Consider the following 21,264-nt stretch of genomic DNA (forward strand, 5'->3'; position numbering starts at 1 on the left):
GTGTTTGTGAGTATACACATGAATCTATATGATTGTATATACACATACATACACACGCATCATGCTTGTGCTTTTGACTTCAAAGTAATAGTATAGTTACACTATTATACTATACTATCACAATATTGATTTAAGTGTATGGTATGACTTCAGATATATGATATTACATCTGTTGGCCCATTTAAATCTGCAAGACACTTCTGGTGCCTAGTGGTTACAAGCTTCTAGAAACTCAGCTCTATTACCATTTTTTTTTTCACATCTATTACCATTTCACCCTTACAGAATGATGGGCTCAGCCCCAAATCTGGTTGCCTCAAACAGAGTTTTCTTGAGCGAGATGTTCAAAAAAGAAGGCTAAAAATAATCTAAAGATTTTGGCTGCTTAACTGAACCACTGGAAGTGTTAATAAAGAACAGCTTTATGTGGAACTGCCTGCATAAAAACATGTTGATTCATAGGCACACTTGTAAATATCTCCAGAGACACTTTGTGCAGATGTATTCTCTTTACCTTGCTGTCCCCTCTCCACTAACTTGATGTATTTTAAGCAAGCAAATTCCTCTCCTCAGACCTTACATGTAAAATCATCTCTGTTGCTGTGTTACCTGCAGAAGAGGAGGTTTGTCTTTGAAACCTGTTGGTTTTTACCTTAACTAATTGGAGGGATGAAGGATGCAAGTCACAACTTTGCTACAGCTTGTGCGGCTCTGTTGTGCTTGCGGAGCCGTCAGACTTTGCAGATCTAAGAAGGAGAAGCTGGAGGACAGAGGCAAGTCCTTACAGGTTGCAGGAAAAAGTCACAGTTCCTTTACTTGCAGCTTTAAAGATAAACCTTATTTCACTGGTTTTAAGATAAAGTGCCTAAGATCTCAGTGAACCCATCAAGCACTTCATGTCCTAGAGCTACCGATTTTTAAATTTTTTTTTTCCTTTTGTCTGCTTATAATGTTGCACCCTTGATTTGTTGCACAGGCAACAAGCCAGACGGATCTGGAAAACTGGGTTACAGCCATACATTCAGCCTGTGCTTCCCTCTTTGCGAAGAAGCTTGGGAAAGAGGACACTGTTAGGCTGCTGAAAAATCAAACCAAGAGTCTCTTCCAGAAGATTGACATGGATAGCAAGATGAAAAAGATGGCAGAGCTGCAGCTGTCAATTGTTAGCGATCCAAAAAACAGGAAGGCCATAGAGAATCAGGTACTGGAAACAATATTTTTACAGGAGCATATTTATCATTACTTCTTGCTTTGGGTTCTAACTGTCAGTGCTTTCTAGGTCTGAGAATAACTGTCTTGGGGATAGGTGGCACGGTAGTCATAATTATTGTGAGGTTTCTGCAGCAGTCCAGACCAGCGCAGGAGGTAGGCTCCTCAAAGCTGAGGATTTGACCAATCTGTTTTACGACCACAAAGCTATTTGTTTTCCCTTTTGGAAAAATGTAATTAATTTTTACTGGCTGATGATACATGTAGCTATTAATAGTGTTTAACTGTTACATAGCATATAACAGAATATACAGTACGTTCTGAGAATAATTTAATATATTAGTGAATTGCAGTAGAGATTTAAGAATAGGTACTTAGCAATACTGTTCTGCACCTTAAGACAGGACGTGAAGAGTACTTGATCCAAATAAAACTGGAGGAAGGACTGAGGCAGACAAAACCATGTGCTTCAGTTGAAATCTAGCCGGGACTAGAAGGCTAGGATCCACTAAGCTTCTTAAAAAGCCCCATGGGAGTCTAAATGAGAACAAGAAGTAAAGACCAGAGTTTTCCATCCCAGGTGGAAAAGCACTGCCCTGGGTACCCCTGGTAGCCACTGGAGCATTACACCAGCACCAATTCAAAGAAAAGGGTGACACTTGGTCACTAACAGTGCTTCTTGTAACACTCTCTGGTTGCATGCTGGGAATTTTTTATCTCAGTATAAGCCCAGGCGCATCACCACTGAACCTGGGAGAGCTGACGTACCACAGGCAAGATCTTTGTCCATGACTGGAGCAGAAAAAAAGATTTGCATCCAAACTTGTGTCTAGGCTAATTTGTCTTGTTGCAGCAAGAAATGAGAAGAGTCATCAGTTGCTTCCCCCTGCAATCTTGAGTATGACTTCTGAAGGCCTGATGTGTTAGGTGGTGGTAGGAATGCCTGAATCTTGGCTAAAGCAGCAGCTTAGTGCTGGGGAAGATTCACCTCCCCCATATTTAGTGTACCTTGGGATTTTAGCCAAGCCATGCGTAAGACAATAGGTCAGGGCAGATTGATGAGCAGCTAGAACTGTTCCTCAGTAAAAATGGTCACCTTGTTGTCTGTATAGTGGTGTATAGACATCGAGCCTTACTCTGCTTTCACTTCTAGCATGTCAGCCAGGAATCACTCCAGTGATATCTTGTGGAAGTACATCTTGAGGTGTTGACATCTTGCCTATGTCCCCAGTTTTGCAGGCAGCAACTGGCAAAAGATGCTTTAATTAGATGCTTAGTGTTCAGGCAAAGCCTTCACTAACTAGGCCTCTCATGTACTAAACTTGTTTAGTAGTTTAGCCTAATAGGTCTGCGGACTGAGGTTGCTGTATCTTTCGTTTTATTAGGCCATTAACAGAAGACATCTGATAATTTGAATTAGTTGAATGGTATTTGAGACCCATCCCTACCTGCCTTTCCAGTCAGAGTAGCTATTGCTCTGTCCTTACCTTAGGCTGCACATTATGGCCTCTTTGATCAAATACAGCATAATTATGTTTCTTTGGTTAGTGGAACACTTTTACTTTCATGAATCGATACTTATACTATTTAAAATTCTTACTATATGGATTTGAACTTGGTGAAGGACAGACTGACTGGTACTGACTTCGCTATCAAACTCCTGTAGCACACCAGTCTGAAGCTGTATGAGCAGAGTTCAATAAGTGTGCAGGTTTGTGTAGGGATTTGTGGTGCAGATGTTCGTAAGCCCTTTGAGTGCTCAGTTGTTCATAATTTATTTCCAGGTCACTTTATTTCATGGCCTAGAGCCTAGTGAAGTGAATGGAGGAGGAAAAACATTAAGCATCCTTCTAATGCAGTAGGTTTTGAGACCTAGAAGAATATATAGATTTCTAGAGATGTCTAGTGCTTGTAACATGGGATGCACCGAGGAAAAATCCTGACATATATTAACTTAATTTACCCCTCCTCCCATTAGATACTGATCCAAGTAATTTATCTAGAGTCAACTGAAGAGTATTAATGATGCTTTCTTAATATCTACTAATTAGATGTTCTGTCCTTGAACAACTGCTGTTGCTTTCCAGCTCAGTCCCTGGAAGAAGTTGACTGCATTCTGCTAGAAGTGAAATCCATCACTAGGGCTGCAGAATATTTATTCTTGTTAATCTTCTGTCTGTGAATGTCTCAAAACATTGAATGAGGGCAAACCAGTGAGACAGTGAGTGAGATGGATCGTGTGCAAACATTCACTAGTTAGCAAACAATTAATTTATAATGGGCCTGTTCTCCAGTCTTGATCCTTTTCATCTTTATAAAACCTCTCCTTAAAACTGCTGAGGGTTTGTTGGCAAAGTCACTTCAGAGAAAAGTCAATAGATAACTGAGTTTCCTAATCTTTGATTTAATGTCTCAGAGATGGGCTTTTGCAAAGGAAAGAAAAATCTTGATGTAATTAGTAACCAAGAATTCTTAATATACTTCGTAAGCTAACCATTTTGAAAAACATTATTCCTGAGGGACAAGTTTGCATGCATGTAGCTCAGTTGTTTAGTAACTGTGGTTCTTTAGTTGTTTTTTGCGCACTTTGAGTAACAAGGAATATAAATTCTGGGTTTGTTTTTGTGAAAATTTGGTGGTGTTTTCAATCATGGCAGTTATGATTCCTGCATGCTGAACTATATTATATTGCCAATACTATAGTTTATAAGCATGCCCTACATCCTGTGGTGGAAAAATTCACTAGTGATGTATTTTGGGAAGTCAGTGGAAATAGTGTGATTGACTTCAGAGGGACCATGGTGGTTTTTTATGCAGAAGGATGAGGCACAGTCTTAATTTCTTCCCACTGGGGAATTATCTTGGAACCTGTGATTTCTAAATCCTTTCCCCTTTTCCTTCCTCTTCCTGAGAAGAGCAACCACTCAACCTCAGCTTTCTATTTTCATTCACATCTGTATTGATTTATAACCAATACGTGTTTGCTGAAGACGTAGTAATTCACAGGGCTTTACAAGCAAGCAAAACCTTTTCTTCTTTCACAGTTACCATCACCTGAAAGGCAGTTGGCAGTAAGGAAACCTGGACTTCTAAAATTGCTATAGGAAATCTAATGTACATACATGTTTCTTTTTGGTGCCCAGCGAATGGACTGGAGAAGCTCATCTGATACTATCTTTTTGATTTGGTGGATTTGCAGGCTAGCAATTGATAAAGTTAGTGCTGAACAGAAGAAGTGCAAATAAAAAAAATAACAAGGAAAATGCGAGTTTTCTAGAGAAATGAGTGTTTTGGAGACTTGATGCTATTGAACTGGTTGTGAAATGTCTTCAGCCTTGCAGCCTAGATCAGGGATTCTCTCTGTCTGGGTTTACTGGTCCAGTAATATTAATAGACTTAGTAACTGTTCAAGAGAAAATGGCAGCCCTTCACATAGCTATTGGTGTCATTGGGCAATTTAGAAGGGATCAGTGAAGCATCTGCAAGAGGAGTGTGTGTACAGCAACCGGTCCCAGTAGGCCACTGGCAGCATGCTGGAGATCCCAGCTCTGCACATCCTACCTGCAGCCATGTGTGTTTACATTACTATATGCAATAAATATGTTGTGGGTGGTGGTATTCCCCCGGGGTGTAACTTCTCACCTAGACCAAAGAGAATTAGGACGAAAGTTTGAAAATCCCCTGGCACCAAGATGAATTTCAAAGCCCCTGGAGTGACAGTCTTTAAAAAATGTTTATTTTCCTAGCTGATTTTTTTTTTTTTTAAGAGAAATCACAGTGTTTGCTGTGAATGTGGAACCCTGTCTAACTGCTACTGAAGTTAGTGAAAGGGATTATGAGCATTTATTCAGAGCTCTTTTAACAAAATATTGCACATCAAGTCGAAAGTGAGGCTGTCTGTGTCTGTAGAACTGGTTTTAATGGGATGGAAAATCTACCTCACGGTGACGGCACCACAACTCTGTGTGTACTTTATATGCTTGGTACATAAATCTATTTTGTTGTCTCGTTTTAGAACAGTAATATGAATAATAGTTTCTTGAAAGCATTCTGAGCTTTTCTCTTCAAATTTTAATATATTGGTATAATCATGTTTTCCAAGGTATTCAGAGGTTTCTGATGTGATTCATATTTTCTGTGCATATGATACTTAACCTACTTATCAGATGGGTTATGAACATAGGTATTTACTTGCAGGCAGTGAAAGGATGAGGCATTAATGAGAAGAACAGGCACATGCTTGGAGATTATTTTTATGGAAGTTTTCATGTGTGTCCTCCAACTAAAAGTAGTTTATCTGTTGCCACAAAAATAAAAATAAGAGGATCAGTAAGGTGGTGTCTTGTTTACTCAGGGTAGCCATTAAATCTGTTAGTACCTTTCTTCCCTTCCCTGCAGTGGTCTTTGGCTTTTTACACACAGCGTGGCTTCATTACTTTTTTTTTGTTTAAAACGTACCTGACACTTTCTCTTCTCTCTCACATTTATAGGAACGTGACTGCAGTAGTTTAGGGGATTTTATTCTTCAGGCTCCCCAAAGCCCAACTTTCTTGTTTTCGTTTTCTATAAACTGTCTGACGAAATATTGTCTGACATTCTGCTGAAAACTCCAGTAACAACTCTCAAAGAGAATCTTTTCAGGGAACTTTGCTAGCACTTGCCAGTTTTGCCACATACAAATTCAATGTGCATCACAATATAGAGTTACTTTGCTTTCTTCCATATCCTCCTAAACTAGAAAACAATACCCAGACTTGTTATAACAGGTCTTCAGTTTGGGTGGTCTTTGAGCTGGCTAGACCAGAGCTCCACTTTCTGAGAGATTCAGTACTATTTCTTTTTTGTGTTACTCTTCAGTGTAGAATGGTGTCGGTCTACCTCATTAGCAAAATCCTTCTCATTTGGTAGTAGCTGGTCACTAAGTAATGAAGTAGGCAAGCAGCCAGGAAAGTTAAGGAAGGTCATCTCCATTCTTTTCACTGCTGTAATTTTTGTCTGAATTTCTGTCTTTGTTTCACAAAGATTTGGTATAAAATAATGAATAGTCTCTTACGGAATGTGGAGTTGCATAGCATTGTCTCATACAATGAAGCTGGTGAGGGAGCCTGTGCAGGAAGGGCTGGTCTTCTGGTTTTTGGGGAGGGGTAGCTTAATAAGATTCAGTGGCTTTCTTAATGACATCCCTAGTTATAGACATACATGTGGTACTGCCAATTTCCATCAGATTATTGACAAGAATGTAAATTAAGTACATATGGATGCACTTTTGTGCTGTCAGTGGTATTGGGAATAAGGTTTCCTCTATCTGTTTTGGTTAAAAATGATGACAATTCTGTTCTTCCAAAATAAGCAGAAAGACAACATTTATCTAAAAGAAAAAAAAAAGGTATTGTATTGTTATATCAGGAAGTTTTCGTAATCGTTTTTTAAGTCACTAGGCAGAATGAAGAATAAAGGGTATTGCTAATTGCACATCATTGTTGTTGTACTCTGTGTTCCCTTTTTATTTCTTTGAGCTAAAAGTTATGACAGTATCTCTGTAGTGTCCTTTAAAGTAATGGAATTTCTGGGAGAGTGATATTTTTGCTTCTTCGAGTTCTCTTTAGGAAGTAATGACAATAAAAATCTTTCCCTTGTCCCCAGAAACCGAGTGACTCATTTATCCAGATGGGTACAATATGAATTGTGTCTGAGAACCAGGGACTGGAATGCAAAGAGTTTGGTGTTGTTTGTAATGTGGTTGAAAAGCTGTTCGTATAAAAAAGCAGCAGCAGTTTCTTTTAAATCCATGAGAGTTCCCTACATCAGATTGCTGGGACACTTTCCATCTGGGAAGAAGATGTTGTGTAGGGGAAAATTTCTGATTTTTCTACTGCTGTAGACAGTGAATGGTGGCAGCGAGGAGCTCATCTTTCTATATGGTATAAGAACTTACTAAATCCAATCAGTTTTAGAGGCTTAAGCCCAAAGAGAAGGCACTCCTCCCTGTGCATGTTTTCTTTTGTGCTAGCTTAAATAAGTGGTAAGTGGAAAAGTGATATTTTGTTATCAGATGAGCTGTTCAGGAAGTTTCTTCCATCCTTCCTCTAGGTTCTTGAAGTACTGCTACTTCAAGTTGATATGGTGTCATTTCAGGCACTGCTTTCCACCTTTCACCTGCTGGTTTGGGGTTTATTACTGAGCTCCTCTTACTTTGTACAGAACAGGTAATGAGACAGTCCTTCCCCAGCCCCCCCAAAATACAGTTTGTACTGTCTTATAAGAAGGACGAGGAGCCAGGGACCATCTCCTTTCGCTGGGACTGTTGGGGTCATTGCTTTTGCAGCCTGCAAACTCTAGGCATGTTCTGATGGAGGTGGAGATGCCATGAGAAATGTCACTTACAGAGAGGACTGTGTACCATGTAGGAGCTATGGATCCCCATGTGACCTGCTGGAAACCACTGGTCTGTATTGTCTGGTCTGAATGTTTTTACCCCTTGTCTTTCCCAAGCTCCCACGTTAGAGTTTACCTATAGAAAACCTAGGAGGGCTATTCAATTAACAGAGACCTGCTTTTGAGCATTGTCCTTTATCTCATATGTTTGTGTACATAATTAATTAACAATTGTTTCTTAGTGTCTGAATAGATTTTTCACTAACCTGGAGGAGAGTTGGCTATTTATGTTCTGAAAATTATCATTACTGCTAAAGTACTGCCAAAAGTACCATGCTGATGTTCCTTTGTATGTTAACTCTTAAAAACTCATTCCTGAGCTAAGTCTCTGATGCAAAAGCTCATCCTCTCGCTTAGTGTTTCCCACGTAATTACTGTCTTGTCCCTGCACCAGGCTTCCTTGCATGAGTTCTCCTGGTGGCCCAGGATAAGTGATTCCTGGCCCTGATTCTTAAGGCTTCCCACATTTTATTCCTTTCTATCTGTCTGCCACAGCCTCTTATTTATCTCTACCTTACAGGGATCCGATTAGGCTGACTACATTCATTTGAGTGGTCCCTCCTTGTCTTTCTCCCAGGTGCTCTTACACGACCACTAGACCCAGAAATCCATGCCTAACATTTGCCTGTGCTGAGAACGACATCCTCCCTTTCCTCTAGGAGAAGCCTTTAATGCTTTTCCTAGAAATTCACATGGATGTTTTTAAACAGGGTGCTGTAGCCAGCGGTGCAGGCAAGAGCAACAGCTGAGCAGGTCGTGCGGGGAGTGTTTCACGTGTGCTTGCTTGTTTTGGCGTGCCTCACGTCGGGCCATATCTCTTATCTCTTTATGGACTCGTTTCATGCTGCTGTTGGCCTTTGTCACCCATTCCTGCTCTTACAGCTGTCTGGTGCATGCACAAAGGGAAAACCCTTTGCTTCTGAGCGGATTTCAAAAGGGCAATTTTGTCTGTGCGTGATGAAGTTAAGTCCTTGAGCCATCTTTCGGGCAGTCCTCTGAAGTGGGGCAGAGATTTGCCCCACACAATAGCAGAATAAGGATTGCAGCAGCTAGTCTGCAGGCTGTAAATTAACTTCATGGACCAGGTCATACTGTGCTTTGAAGTTGTTGCTTTTTTATTTGTGTGCTTCCCCCATTTAGTCTTCAAGAATATAAATCTTTAGGAAGAATTATCATAGTTTAAAAGGCTTAGACAAATAGCAGCTGGTATTGCTTCATGGTTTCCAGTTGGTTCCAGACATCCCTGGTTTTGATAAGACTACAAGACAATCCCAGAAATTCCCTGCCTACAGCTTTTGCTAATGCCATTAAATGTAACATTGTGATTACCGATGCTTTTGGAGCTGATTAGCTAGCATCCTGTGTGACTGATAAACACCATAATTCAATTATTTCTTCAGAATGTCCTCATGTTGTACCCCACTCCCCCTTCTTAGCTTATCTTTATTTTAAAATACAACTTAGTACAAATGTTTAATGGAGATTTTGAAGAAGACCTCAGAAACACAAGGATGCCTGTGTTCGGCTCGTGCTCAGTGGGGACAGGATGCTCCACTCCAGCAGTGCCCAGAACAAGCCTTGATCTGTTCCCGAGCTATTCAAAGTTGGCTTGGCTCTGTACCCATGGAGGTGTCATCCCAAATGGAAAGACTTCACCTGAACTTGTAGCTTTTGGCTTTGTGAAAAGCTGACAACCGTGTTTTCATTCTAGTTGGGTGTTGACACAGAGAAAGAGCTCGTCACAAAACCTCCTATTGGAGTCGTCCCGTGCGTAAAGTACTGGCAAGCAGAAAAATTCTCTGTGAGGAGTGTCGGAGAGCATAAAGAAAGCAAAATAAAGGGTAATGATCAAATAAACACAAGAAAAAATAGTTATTCTTTCTAGGGTGCAACGGATGCGGGTTTTGAATGTCTATGGTAAGAGATTAGATGAGGCATCTTCGTTATGTGTATATGTCTGTCCTTTTCCCGGACTTTTGGGAAGTGCTCTCTTAAAGAGCTTTTGCAAATTCTATCTTTTGATTTTAATAGTCATTCTGTGAAAGATTTTTTTTTTTTTTTAGCATACTGTAAATTATAAGTCTGCATTCACAGGTGTACAAAATAGCATATCTTCCCTTTCTTCACCCTACTTGTCAAATAAGATCTTACTTGCAAAAGTATAGCCGTAACTGATGCCACAGTTCGTGAGCACACGTGCAAGGAAGCCAGACTAGGTAAGGTGTCTATCAGTTGTAGTACAAGCCTTAACACCTTTTTGTTAACAGGGCTTTTTTTGCGCCTTCATTGCTCCCTCCTTCATTGTTGAAAATAAGAGGCAAGATACTTGTTTAGTTCTTGTGATACTTGGCAGCATTATAAGGAAACTGAACTGCTTTTGCTTCTAGATGAGCCTGCAGGTCATAGTTCACCTGAGATTTTTATTATATTTATCAGATTGGTTTCTAAGTCACAAAGGTGTTTGTCCCAACCTTGGCTAACCTCAGTGTAAGGTGATAATGTCCTGTATGCGCAGGGACAGGCAGGGCGTGCCGGTGAAAGGTATGAAATCAATGCAGGGTAGAGGAAGTGTGATGAACTTTCTCTGCAGCTCTAAACCACCTGCTGAACAACCAACGTGCAGTGATTGGAGCTGACACTGGAAGATCAGCGTTGTCAGGGGATTTAACAATCTTCAGTACCTGAACTTAGTGTATATTAACCTAGTGGACATGCCTGTTCTGCTTTTCCATGTGTGAATTTGCCTACTCTGTTGAACACAGCTGCCTTTTTATTTGTACTATTTATTGGTATTAATGTGTGTTAATAGACATCAGGAAAAATTTTGACAATGAGGGTGGTGGAACACTGGAACAGGTTGCCCAGAGAGGTGGTGGATGCCCCATCCCTGGAAACATTCAAGGCCAGGTTGGACAGGGCTCTGAGCAACCTGATCTGGTTGGAGATGTCCCTGCTCCTTGCAAGGGGGATCGGACTAGGTGACCTTTGAAGGTCCCTTCCAACCCAAAGTATTCTATGATTCTATGTGTACACTGTGGGGCAGATTTTAGCTGCAACTACCAATCTGTAAGCTGGGAGACTGAAAAGCAAAATTTGACTTCTGTGCAGTGTGTAAGAATGTCTTTGTGTAGGTGAGTGTGTATCTACACAGATACTTAAAATCTGTCATCTGAGTCTTGATTCAGAACTTTGTCTAGTAAACATTTAAATCTCTTCACTTGCCTAATTTTACATTGCAACTGGATTAAGCTGTTTGGTACATCTGAATGTGCCTGTGTTAGATACGTTTAAAAATTGTATGATGGATATGTATACATTCTTGCTTTTGGTCCAGTGATTTGTATTGGGCATATATAGCTCATTTTTTGCAGTTTGCCTTAGTGTAAATGTGTCCTAACCTATTATTCAGACAAAGAACTGTGCATGCTTGTGTTGCCAATATTGTCTCCTGTTTATGAATAAAGAGGCCACAGGCCGATAGTAAAGAATGAGCAGGACCAGTCAGTGTAGCTACTTCACTTTGTGTAGTGCATTAGTGTAGCGATGCAGCTTTGCTTTCAGCCAGCCAGGTATACAATCTGAGCTCATAAAAATGAAGGAAACAAAACTAATCTCCAAAAAAAGGAGAGAGAGAGAGAAGGGGGGAATAAAAAAAAAGCACCTTTGTGAACCACAGGGTTGTGTTTTATGTAACTGCTTTTGTGGCTATCAAACTACTCGAAGTTCATAGTGTGTTCATCTTGTCAGTATGCATTTAAGACCACCAGCTTTGTTTTATTTCAAGCCATCTTTTGAGTTGATGTAACGCAATATGACTGAATGTGTTTTGGCAGGGAATAACTAATCTAATCCATATACCACCAGATGAAAGTAATTTACTATGGGTTTGTGGAAGAGCTTGAATTTTCAGTGCAGCCCACAAAGATGTTTTTCCCCTTTTAATTGTCCCTTTTTATATCTAAACAGATCCAACAATGGGAACAGAACCTGGAAAAATTTAACATGGACCTTTTCCGAATGCGGTGTTACCTAGCCAGTTTGCAAGGTGGGGAGCTCCCAAACCCAAAGAGCCTTTTGGCTGCTGCCAGTCGTCCTTCAAAATTGGCACTGGGGCGGCTCGGCATTTTCTCCGTCTCATCCTTTCATGCACTGGTAAGTCCAAGTGCACTTTTCGTGGGTGCATTATGCAGAGCCATCATTAATATTGTACTGAGATGTGGAATTGTGCTGGGATAATACATGGCTACACCCACATGCATTGGCTCAGACAGCCCTGTTCCCTTCTCACCATTGCTGCCTGTTCCTTGACTGCAAAAAAAAAAAAAAAAATTTCTTCCACAGACATGGACTTTGAAACCATGAGGATGTGGCCATGACTTACTTTTTTGGCCCCTGAAGACTCCAGAATTGGGTACTTCTAACCTATCTCTAAAAAAAGAAACAAACAAAAATATTCTTCAGCTGTAGATGAGTCATTGTGTTGAATTTTTTTCACTGCGATTTCACCTCCACTGAGTTCAGAGTTTGAAGTGTATGAGAGCTAAGTGATTTAGAGTGAAAAGAGCCTAACACTGAGATTTCCAAAAGTGATTCAGGTCTCTCTGGGCTGAGTTGATCTTTTCTGAAGGTCCCAGATGGCTCTATTTTTCAGAAATATTTTGAAACCCTCCTGAAGAGGAAGTATTTTTAGAATAGGCTAAAACTAGAGAGAATCCCAAATTATAAGACACATTTTAAGAACTGTGGCCTGTGTTTGCAAAGAAAAATGAGGGAGATCCTGAGCTGCTGTAAGCTGTTATCACCCTGTTGGCTTTCAGCGAAGTGCTGGCAGTAGCAGGTTTGCCTCTGCTCTTTAACTTTGGCAGGGCTCTGAGGCTTATCTTGGCAGAGAGGTGTGGACCACGTTTGCTGCATGAGAAGTCAGTCTGAATAGTAGTCCTCAAAGTCCCATCAGGGAATGTGTTTCTCTCTGCCACTGTTTTATCTGTTGTTGCTTGTTAATAACTTAATGCCATAGCATGTTTATCTCCTATGTTTTGGCAATTTTGAGAGTCTCCCTCTAGCAATTTCATATCTGAATGATAGGTTATCACTCTTCTTCGGAGTCTTCTCATTAACTTCTTTTGTTGTACGGAGCAATATTTTCTCAGTTCCTCCCTACCTATGACCTTCTAATTTTGCCCCATGACAAAAAAAAAAACCCACTGTCAAACCATTGGGATACCAAAACAAGCATCACCGCTGAAAGTTTAAAACACTGTCCTTGCACCTTGCCATATTACATTGAGGTGAACAGATATAACTCTCATTTGATGACTCAAGCTGAAATAACTTGTCAGTATTTTGCTCCTGTGAAAGTGATATAGGAAGGCCTGTTTCTGTGTTCAAACAGATCTGCTCCAGGGATGAAGCTGCTCTCAGGAAACGTACCCTGTCTCTGTCACAAAGAGTCCGAAATAAGAAGGGTTTATTTTCTTCGCTGAAAGGGCTGGACACATTGGCAAGAAAAGGAAAAGAAAAGCGACCTTCCATAACTCAGGTAGGTCTTATTTGATGGGGATGACGTAGAAGGGCTTGTTTTTGTTGGGGCTCATTCTGTGAGGTGCTGTTGGTGCATGGGGTAGGAGACATCTGTCTGTCAAATTTGCATTCACAGTTTCAGTAGACGTGGCAGGCATGCAATGGGAGCCTAACTTGTTAAGAGTAAATAGCTAATTTTTAGTTTCTTTGTGGTAAATAAGATTGATGAATGAGAGGTCAGTTTATTATCAGCAGTATGAGACCATCAGGTTTGAATTTGTAACAAAACTTGCCTTCTGGCACACTGCAAACCATTTGGAAGTACGGTTTCTTTGGAGACAGCCTTTGCGCACAGTCCTTAACGCAGCGTTCTGCTGGCTTATGACTGGGACTCTGAAGTAGTGTTGCAGTTTAATGTAGAGTGACACAGGTGAGTCTTCAAGGGAAAAAGAGGAGAGACTGCTGCAAAGACAGCCCTCTTTGGCATGGCCTCTCAAAGCAACGTGCACTGCTTGGAAGTACGTTTTAGCCAAACAGGAGAAGACTGCTGTCACGGAGGCCAGCTGCAGGTGCCGACAGCTAACAAAGCCCTGCCAGTCTACACCAGTTGAAGGCTTGGCTCAGGCATGATGTGCTGGGATGGACTGGCCCCAGGGAGAGGGGCTGCGCTGATGCGTGTCCCCGCTGAAGGGCTGCTTTACTGCTCGTGAAGCGACAGCATCTCACAGGGTCATTTTATCTTTGTGAAGCTAATGGCCTATGCATGCCTTTAGTGTAAACCTCACACTTCAGGAGTCTCTATTTTCTCAATAAAAAACCTATTAAATGTGAAACAAAAGTTTGCTGCCTTCTCCCTGACAAGAAAGTAAATAACAGCAGAGACTTCCTTGACAGTGAGGCAGAAGGCATAGAGGTGCACCCACGCTTACATCATCACTATTTTCACTAGCCTTTTCCTTGCCTGCTATTTCTCCTGCAAAGCAGTATTTTGTGCATTGTTCTCTAGGTGACTTTGCTCCTGCTGTTTCCTGGTCCCTTGTGTTTTGATTTTATTAGTCAAAAATCTATGATCAGCACTTGAAAATCAGCTGTTGTTGCATATCTGGTAATCTACTTGTGGAATATTTAAACAAGCCTATCTCTACACATACTGCAATGGTCCCAGAGCTGATGCAACTGATTTAGTGTTGCAAAATAACACATCAGGATTTTCTGGTCTAGTGGTTTGTATTTTTAATAGGTAAATATTTACCTCTGTGTTACACTTGGGATTAAGCTTCTTTGGGTGACTGTTACTCATTTTAGCATACCGATTGAGTTGTGTTTACGTAGTGAAATTGAATGAGAATAAAACTCAAGTCTGTTTTATGAAAGAGGGAACTGAAGGAGAGATTTTCTCCAGGTCATCCTTTTTACATAATATTTCCTGTGTTCCTCAGCAGATGAAGCAGGTCTGCGAGTCCTACACCTCTATTTCTTTATTAATAAAGAGCCCTGAGTGAAGGGATGTTATTGCCCCTCAGCTCTGTTCCCAGCGGAGCTGATTCCTTGCACAGTCTTAACTGGGTAATAAGTCCTCCCATATGCCTTATAGCCCGTGAAGGGGATTCTGCAGAGCTTAGGGATGGGGAGTCTTATGTCCGTGGAAAGGAGGCTCCTGCTGCCCTGCCAGCGCTTTTTGGAGCACGGAGGAGGGAGCTCTGGCCGCTGGTGGAGGTGCTCCTGATGCTCCTCACCCTCCGTATTCCAGCAGCCAGCTGACCCAAAAAAGTGTTCATTTTCATCCACAAGTTGAGGTTCTTGATTTTTTTTTTTAATGAAACATCCTACAACAAAATTAAGGAAATATAAATGCTGAGAATTGCATATGAATAACACCAGGCTGTGACTCATACCCATAAAAGTGTGGAATTTTTAAAGGCATGGCTTAAAAACTGACCTGTGAACCCAGAAGGTGATTGAAAAGGGAGCCGCGTCCTTGCTCAGACTTGTGTATATACACATAATTGTGTATCAAAATCAGAATAGGCCTGAGGCTGCCTTTCTGGTTGTCTCTTTCAGCCCACTGGAAAACTGGGTTAAGCAGAGAAGTGGAGCTCACTTCTCTGCTCGTGCTGTGATGCCTGTGTCAAACAATAGGTTAAAAATGTCTTGCTTTCTTAGATTTAATTAAAGTTCATGACTGGAGCTGGTATGTCTTAATCTTCCATACTCTTCAAAATTAGATGGTATATTCTTGAACATCGTTATGTCAGGGAAGTTTTAAGTTTTATCTTAGGTTTAATTTTATGGTATTAATAAAAAAAAAAGATTCTGAGTTTCTATGCTGGGAGGCTTTCGCAAACATTAATGAAGTGGCTCAGTCTTTTACAAATCAGTTAATAAAACTGCACTGTAGCAGATGGGGGATGTCTAGGCTCACATTATCCTCAGTTTCTTAAGGGCTTATCTGCTTTCTTGTGTCTAAATGATAAACTGTTTTGAGAAAACATAAACAATAAAATACTTTGATTATGTCTGTGGGTGAGACAAGGAAGAGGAAGTTCAGAAGTGGTGCCCTTTATTTGCAGTGGCAGAAAGTAGATTTTGTATGAAATTTGCAGAGTTTGTTGTTGTCGTCTTGGGTTATCCAAAAGGCTTTTGCTAGTACAAAAAAAAAAAAAAAAACAAAAACCCACTAAACAAAAAAAAAAGCTCAGATGTAAGTTTGATATTGTCCTGATTTGTTGACTGCAGGAGGAGTTAAAAAATGCTATTTATATTTGCAATTTGGGAGGGTAATGTTATTACCTGCATATTTCAACATGGTGTATAAAAGTATATAGATCTATCCATGTGTTTATACAACCCTCATCACCAAAATATCTGATTATATCCATAACCATTTATTAGATTTTTTACAATTCCATTAATAAGCCTAACACCTTTATGAAATTCTAGTAGTTAAGCTTTCAAAACAGATGGGGAACATAAGTCTCAGTTTCTGGATACATCACTTCCAAAGCAGACACAGTAGTTCAGCTATTTTCATTGCTTAATAGTGCAGGTTTTGGGTCAAGTATGCCTTTAAAGCTAAGCTAAAAGTTTTCATTGATAGTGTCAAGCTAACTGCTTGGTTAGAAGAGATGAAAAACTGTAGGGTAAGCTACTGTTTTGAAATAGTTCCTTTAAACCGTTATGAGATTTGTAGCTGTACCTAACAGTATCCCAAAGGGTGAAACTATGACTTCCAGCATAGTGCATAATTTACAGGTAAATGACTTTAATCTTGTTGCTAAACAGTAGATAGGAAAAAATAAGGACATGAATGCTTTTATACGTATTTGAATGTGAATATTCATGTACTCTGAAAGAGAAAACTTGCTTAAATTTTCTTTATAGAGGGAAATCTATGTTTCTTTAATGCTTCTTCTAGTCAACATAAAGCAATAAAAAGTACAAAAAGACCCCTGGGGTTTAGCAGGTTGAGAGAGAGAGAGATATATATTTGTTTAGTTTTCTTTTTTTTTTTTAAGAAATTACCTAACACAGATAAGAAATAAAGGGTTTTATTTGTTTAACCTATTTATTTATCTGTGATATTTCGCATAGATTTTTGATTCAGCTGGAGGACATGGATTTGCTGGTGTCCAGAATTCATCCAACTCTGCTGAGGTAAGATATGCCTATCCTCATTCTGCACCATCCTGTTTTTAAATTCCTGAATGTATTTCACTAATTGTATGATGAGGCTGGTTCGGAAACCCCACAGAGGTTCATCAAGTGCAGTTAGTGTTAGTTGGCAGGACTGTAATTCTGCTAGTGAAACCACTTTAATGTAAGTTTCTGAACATGCAGGGTAGCTTTAAAAAAAAAAAAAATTCTAAAAATCCGTAGAAGCTTCTTCACAGCACTAATCCTTATAGTGTGTATGCTATCTGAGAGAGATTTGGAACCAAGCTTGTTTGAACACGTCCTTCACAGATGGTGAAACCCAAGGTGTATTTTTCCCCACACAGAACCTGTGTATTTGAGTATAAAGGCACATGAAGTCTAATGAAAGTCTGTGGAGCATACCAGCAGAGAAATGAGAGTTAATTTATAGCTGGAGGTTGCCCAAGTAAAGGAAGAGGAAGTGGCATCCCCTCAACAGCATTACCCAGGAAAAAGCTGTGGCTGATGTTCCCTGGTGCCCAGGAGGAGGAGAGCTGCTGCTTGTCCCTGCCTGGCATCAGTCATGGTCACTCTCAGCTCCCGCTGCCTCCCTGGGGATAATGTTGCCGTCCCATGGTCTGGATGCAAAGCAGGACGCTCCAAAATTCATAACTGCATATGTGTAGGACCACTGAGTGTTGTCTGTGTACTGCGGAGCTTACAAAGACAGAATCCTTCTTCCTTGGTAGGCTTGTACAGGCTCCAAATAAAAAAAAAATCAAATTCACTCTTAGGCACAGGGTTTTCTGGACTTCTCTATGGTGTCACTGGATTTCTCCAATGGCAACACGTGCCAAACTCAAAGGGGTATTTGTCTTCCCATCTACCCCTGTTCCTTTTCCTCTTTTGTTCCCTGAGCCGGATATTCCTCTAATGCAGTTTAAAGCTTGAAAGGAGACTTAAAAAAATCATGCTACAGCACTGTTGCCTTTCAGCTGAGTTTGGGATATCAGACATTAGACAAAAAGTTAAAATCTGCATTTAAAATGAAATATTACTCTTGAAAATGATTAACAGTAATGAAGAGCTGTAATGAATCTTGTGAGGAAGGTTTGGACAAAGTTAATAATTTCTCATAAGTTTTTTTTTGTATCATTATGTGCTGCATGGTTTATTTTCTCATCAAGTGCATTCATTTAATGGCTAGGTAAGAAAGAAGTATGTAATTATGCAGAAGTTATACCACTGAGAAGCATCTCCCACTGATAGCAGCTAATCCTATAATGCTGTTTTGCCTACTGAAAGTATCTTCACATTTTGTCTGTTCTTTGAAGAAGTATATTGAAACACCTGAATTCCCTTAGTTACTTGACCACTTGCTTGTTATTTCCTGTGGTGGGAAAGTATTTAAATCAAATCACTCCTCTCTTTTCAAAATAAAGTATAATTATGTGAGATTTCTGGGTGAAATGATCTCCTGTAGAGAACACTTAAAAATTACTCCAGAATGAACCATTGGGTGTGGTGTGAGATGGCATCCATTTCCCACCTCAGGCGAACACAATTCATTCCTGTCCAATTGTCTTAAAACATGGAAAGGTTTGATCCCTCCTAAATCTGTGAAAGAGGCAAAATCTCTTGAGTGCACCCCCTGAAGGTGTCTCCCACAGGGCTGTGAAGCTGTGACAGGGCTGTCAATGGCTCTGCCTTGTGCAGCGGGCTCTGTGGTGGGTCTCCACGTAATAAATGCGTTTGCTCTTCCTGAACCCTTTTGAGGAGACAGAAAGGTTTTGAAGGTGCCAGGGAGCAGGCAGAATGAAGTCCTCTCCCTTTGGTGCCATGTCGGGGAAGGGACAAGGTCTGGCTTCTTGACCCAGCGCTTGCAACAGGATTTATATGTTCTCTGCAACTGCTGGATAAAAGCAGCCTGCTCCAAATTCGAGCAGAGGGGACTGGGGTGGGGGACAATGTCGCTGCAGATTTTGGGCCAAGCTTTTACAAAGTTTAGCCAGGTAGTGTTTCGAGACTGAAAAAACTCATCCCAGTTCAGATGCTGAAGCAGAGCTCTGGAGCCTAACCTTATTTCTAGAAAAAACATTATTATTATTATTATTATCTCAACCGTATTTCTAAACCCTTTTTTTTAAAATGGAAATTAAATACAGCGTGGGCATTTTTAAGATCCTGACATTTTGATGAATCATACGACAACTCAGAAATGATTCATCATAACTCTGAAAACCGTTACTTTAGCATCAGCCTAGTTCCATTGGCTGGTTTCAAAAGAAAAACAAAAACAGCATCAAGACTTTTATAAAATGCTACCTGAGGAGTGCAGCGAATCACGAATAGTGAAGTCTGCCAGGGAGGCTGTATTTTCCCTGAAAAGGAGGATAAAAACAGAGGCAAATAGTGGGGGGAAATTATGAAGTAACCTACTGGTCCTGCAGCAGCCCTGTGGCACAACGTGTGAGAGTCTGCAAACCCTGGCGCCTATTTCTGGAAAATTGGATGGGTTTTTATAACTTTATGTGGCAATGAATGAATGAACTATTGTAGAATTAGTCACTGCAGGCATAACAGGAAAAAAAAATATCTCTTTTCGTGTCAGATTTTCTGAGATGGAAAATGTGGATAAAGCAAGAGTACCTTGACTGCAGTTAAGGAACATAGTCGTGTTTAATAACAGAGGCGAGTTTATCTCAAGGTGTGTGCTTGAGCACCAGCGTACCTGACAAGGAAAGGAAAGCATCTCACACTGGCTGCAGAACTTTCTGTCCTGTCTTAAAAGCTTCTGGAAGAAGGTGGCCTTAAACCTATTTCTCACCACCTTCATCCTCTGTTTTGGGTTGGTTTGGTTTTTTTTTTTGTCTCTGGCAATAGAGAGATTTCTGTTGGATAGATTTGAAGAACTACTGTTGCAGAGCAATAAACCGTTGAGGTAGTTAGAAACCTCTGAGCTGCTGGGAGCATCTCCCTAGCTGAGGCAGTATAGCTTCAATTTTCCCTGGAGGAAGTCGCTGGAGAATTCAGACTGATTCCTGCTGAGCTCTTGCAGCCTGCCTACCTTGCCCTTTCTCCTTTCTGTTATTTATGCTGTGGAAGGAGGTCAGCGTTTATTCCCAGGCACTTGATTTAGTGCTTTCTGAGACGACCGTGCTTCTATGGGAATTATCTTCTTCAACCACATCAGTGTTATGAAGAGTCTGGAACCACAGCCACTGAGGTGAAACTTCACCTGGCGTAGATTTCATCGCTCCATTAATTGCAGTAGCATAACAGGATTCCTGTTATGTATAATAGTTGCTGGATTTTAGTAGGATTTCCGTGGACCTCTGGTAATTGAAATTTCATTTTCAACTAGTTAAAAGGGACAGTTGATTATTGTGCCAAAACCATTGTTACTCTGGCATCAAATTATTGCTGTGCCGTACTCTGGGTTGACTGCAACCTGCATTTCTGCATTGTTTGGTAATTACCTGAATAGGATAGCTTACTACATCATTTTCACAGCCACGGTTGTTACTTGGATAAAACAAAATAATATTGGTCTCTCTGTTGCTACTGGCGGATCGTTGTCAATAACTTTGCTGCCTGCAGCAGGTCTCTGTGCAGTGATTTTACTGCAGCTTTTCATTGCAGTGCACCCTTGGGCTGGTGTCCCTGCAGAGCCGGGAGGAAGAATTGCATAATCAAGGGGCTTTATGTAGGCAACAAAAACAAACAAACAAAAATAAACACAAAGTAAAAGCATTAAGGAAGTAGGCACTCCTGAGAACAGCTCAGGATATCGTAAGATATGTTTTGGGTGGTAGTTCTGCCACTTTATGGGGTTATTGTCCCTTCCCATTGACTATCAGGGGAATTGAGGGACCCTGTCTGCGTAAACGTAAATGCCTTGGTGTGGCTATTTGAGTGATGTGCTGAAGAGACAGACCCAAATATATAAGTGAAACTCCAAATTCTGAACAGCTCAGTGTTTTTCTTCTTCTTGTGTGACTTCCTTTGGAATGTGTAGCCTGAAGTGCAGTACAGGAGAAAGTGTGAAAATGAATGATTAGAAGACGACAGGGAATTTATTATTCAGAGGGGATGTTGTTATTTAATCAGGCAGAGTGGCTTTGGAACGAGGGTGAATGTGAAGCAAAATGGTCAACAGGCAAATATGCCGTGCTACCTGTGAAACAATATGTCCTTAAACTGTAAGTAGAATAGGAATGCTTTATTCCTGCTTTAGTCCTTTATTATGTTATGGCAAGCCTTGCTCCACAGTGCTCTCTGCTGGAAGTTTACTATGTTATGATTTTCTGTCAAAATTACGGTAATTCCCTTTTTTTTTTTTTTTTTTTTTTTTTTGCACTTGTTAATTAGGTAAAATTGTAGTAGTCAGTTCTTCTTAAGAATTTATTCATGCTATCAGATATATATCAGATAGCTACATATTTTCCCTCAGAGTTAAATCAACAA

At 40.4% G+C, this 21,264-nt stretch overlaps 1 protein-coding gene across 1 annotated transcript in view; it reads left to right on the forward strand.

Annotated features, from left to right (window-relative positions):
• The window catches only part of TIAM2 (TIAM Rac1 associated GEF 2), a 98,502-nt gene that overhangs the window by 21,336 nt on the left and 55,902 nt on the right, over positions 1 to 21,264 (forward strand). The window contains exons 6-9 of the mRNA XM_086743243.1: positions 977 to 1,201; positions 11,611 to 11,796; positions 13,037 to 13,183; positions 16,756 to 16,818. Of these exons, the coding sequence (XP_086599369.1) occupies positions 977 to 1,201; positions 11,611 to 11,796; positions 13,037 to 13,183; positions 16,756 to 16,818 (621 nt within the window). The remainder of the gene's footprint in view (positions 1 to 976; positions 1,202 to 11,610; positions 11,797 to 13,036; positions 13,184 to 16,755; positions 16,819 to 21,264) is intronic.

This window comes from Chlamydotis macqueenii, chromosome 3, assembly GCF_036417535.1.
Source record: "Chlamydotis macqueenii isolate bChlMac1 chromosome 3, bChlMac1.mat, whole genome shotgun sequence".
Taxonomy (NCBI): domain Eukaryota; kingdom Metazoa; phylum Chordata; class Aves; order Otidiformes; family Otididae; genus Chlamydotis; species Chlamydotis macqueenii.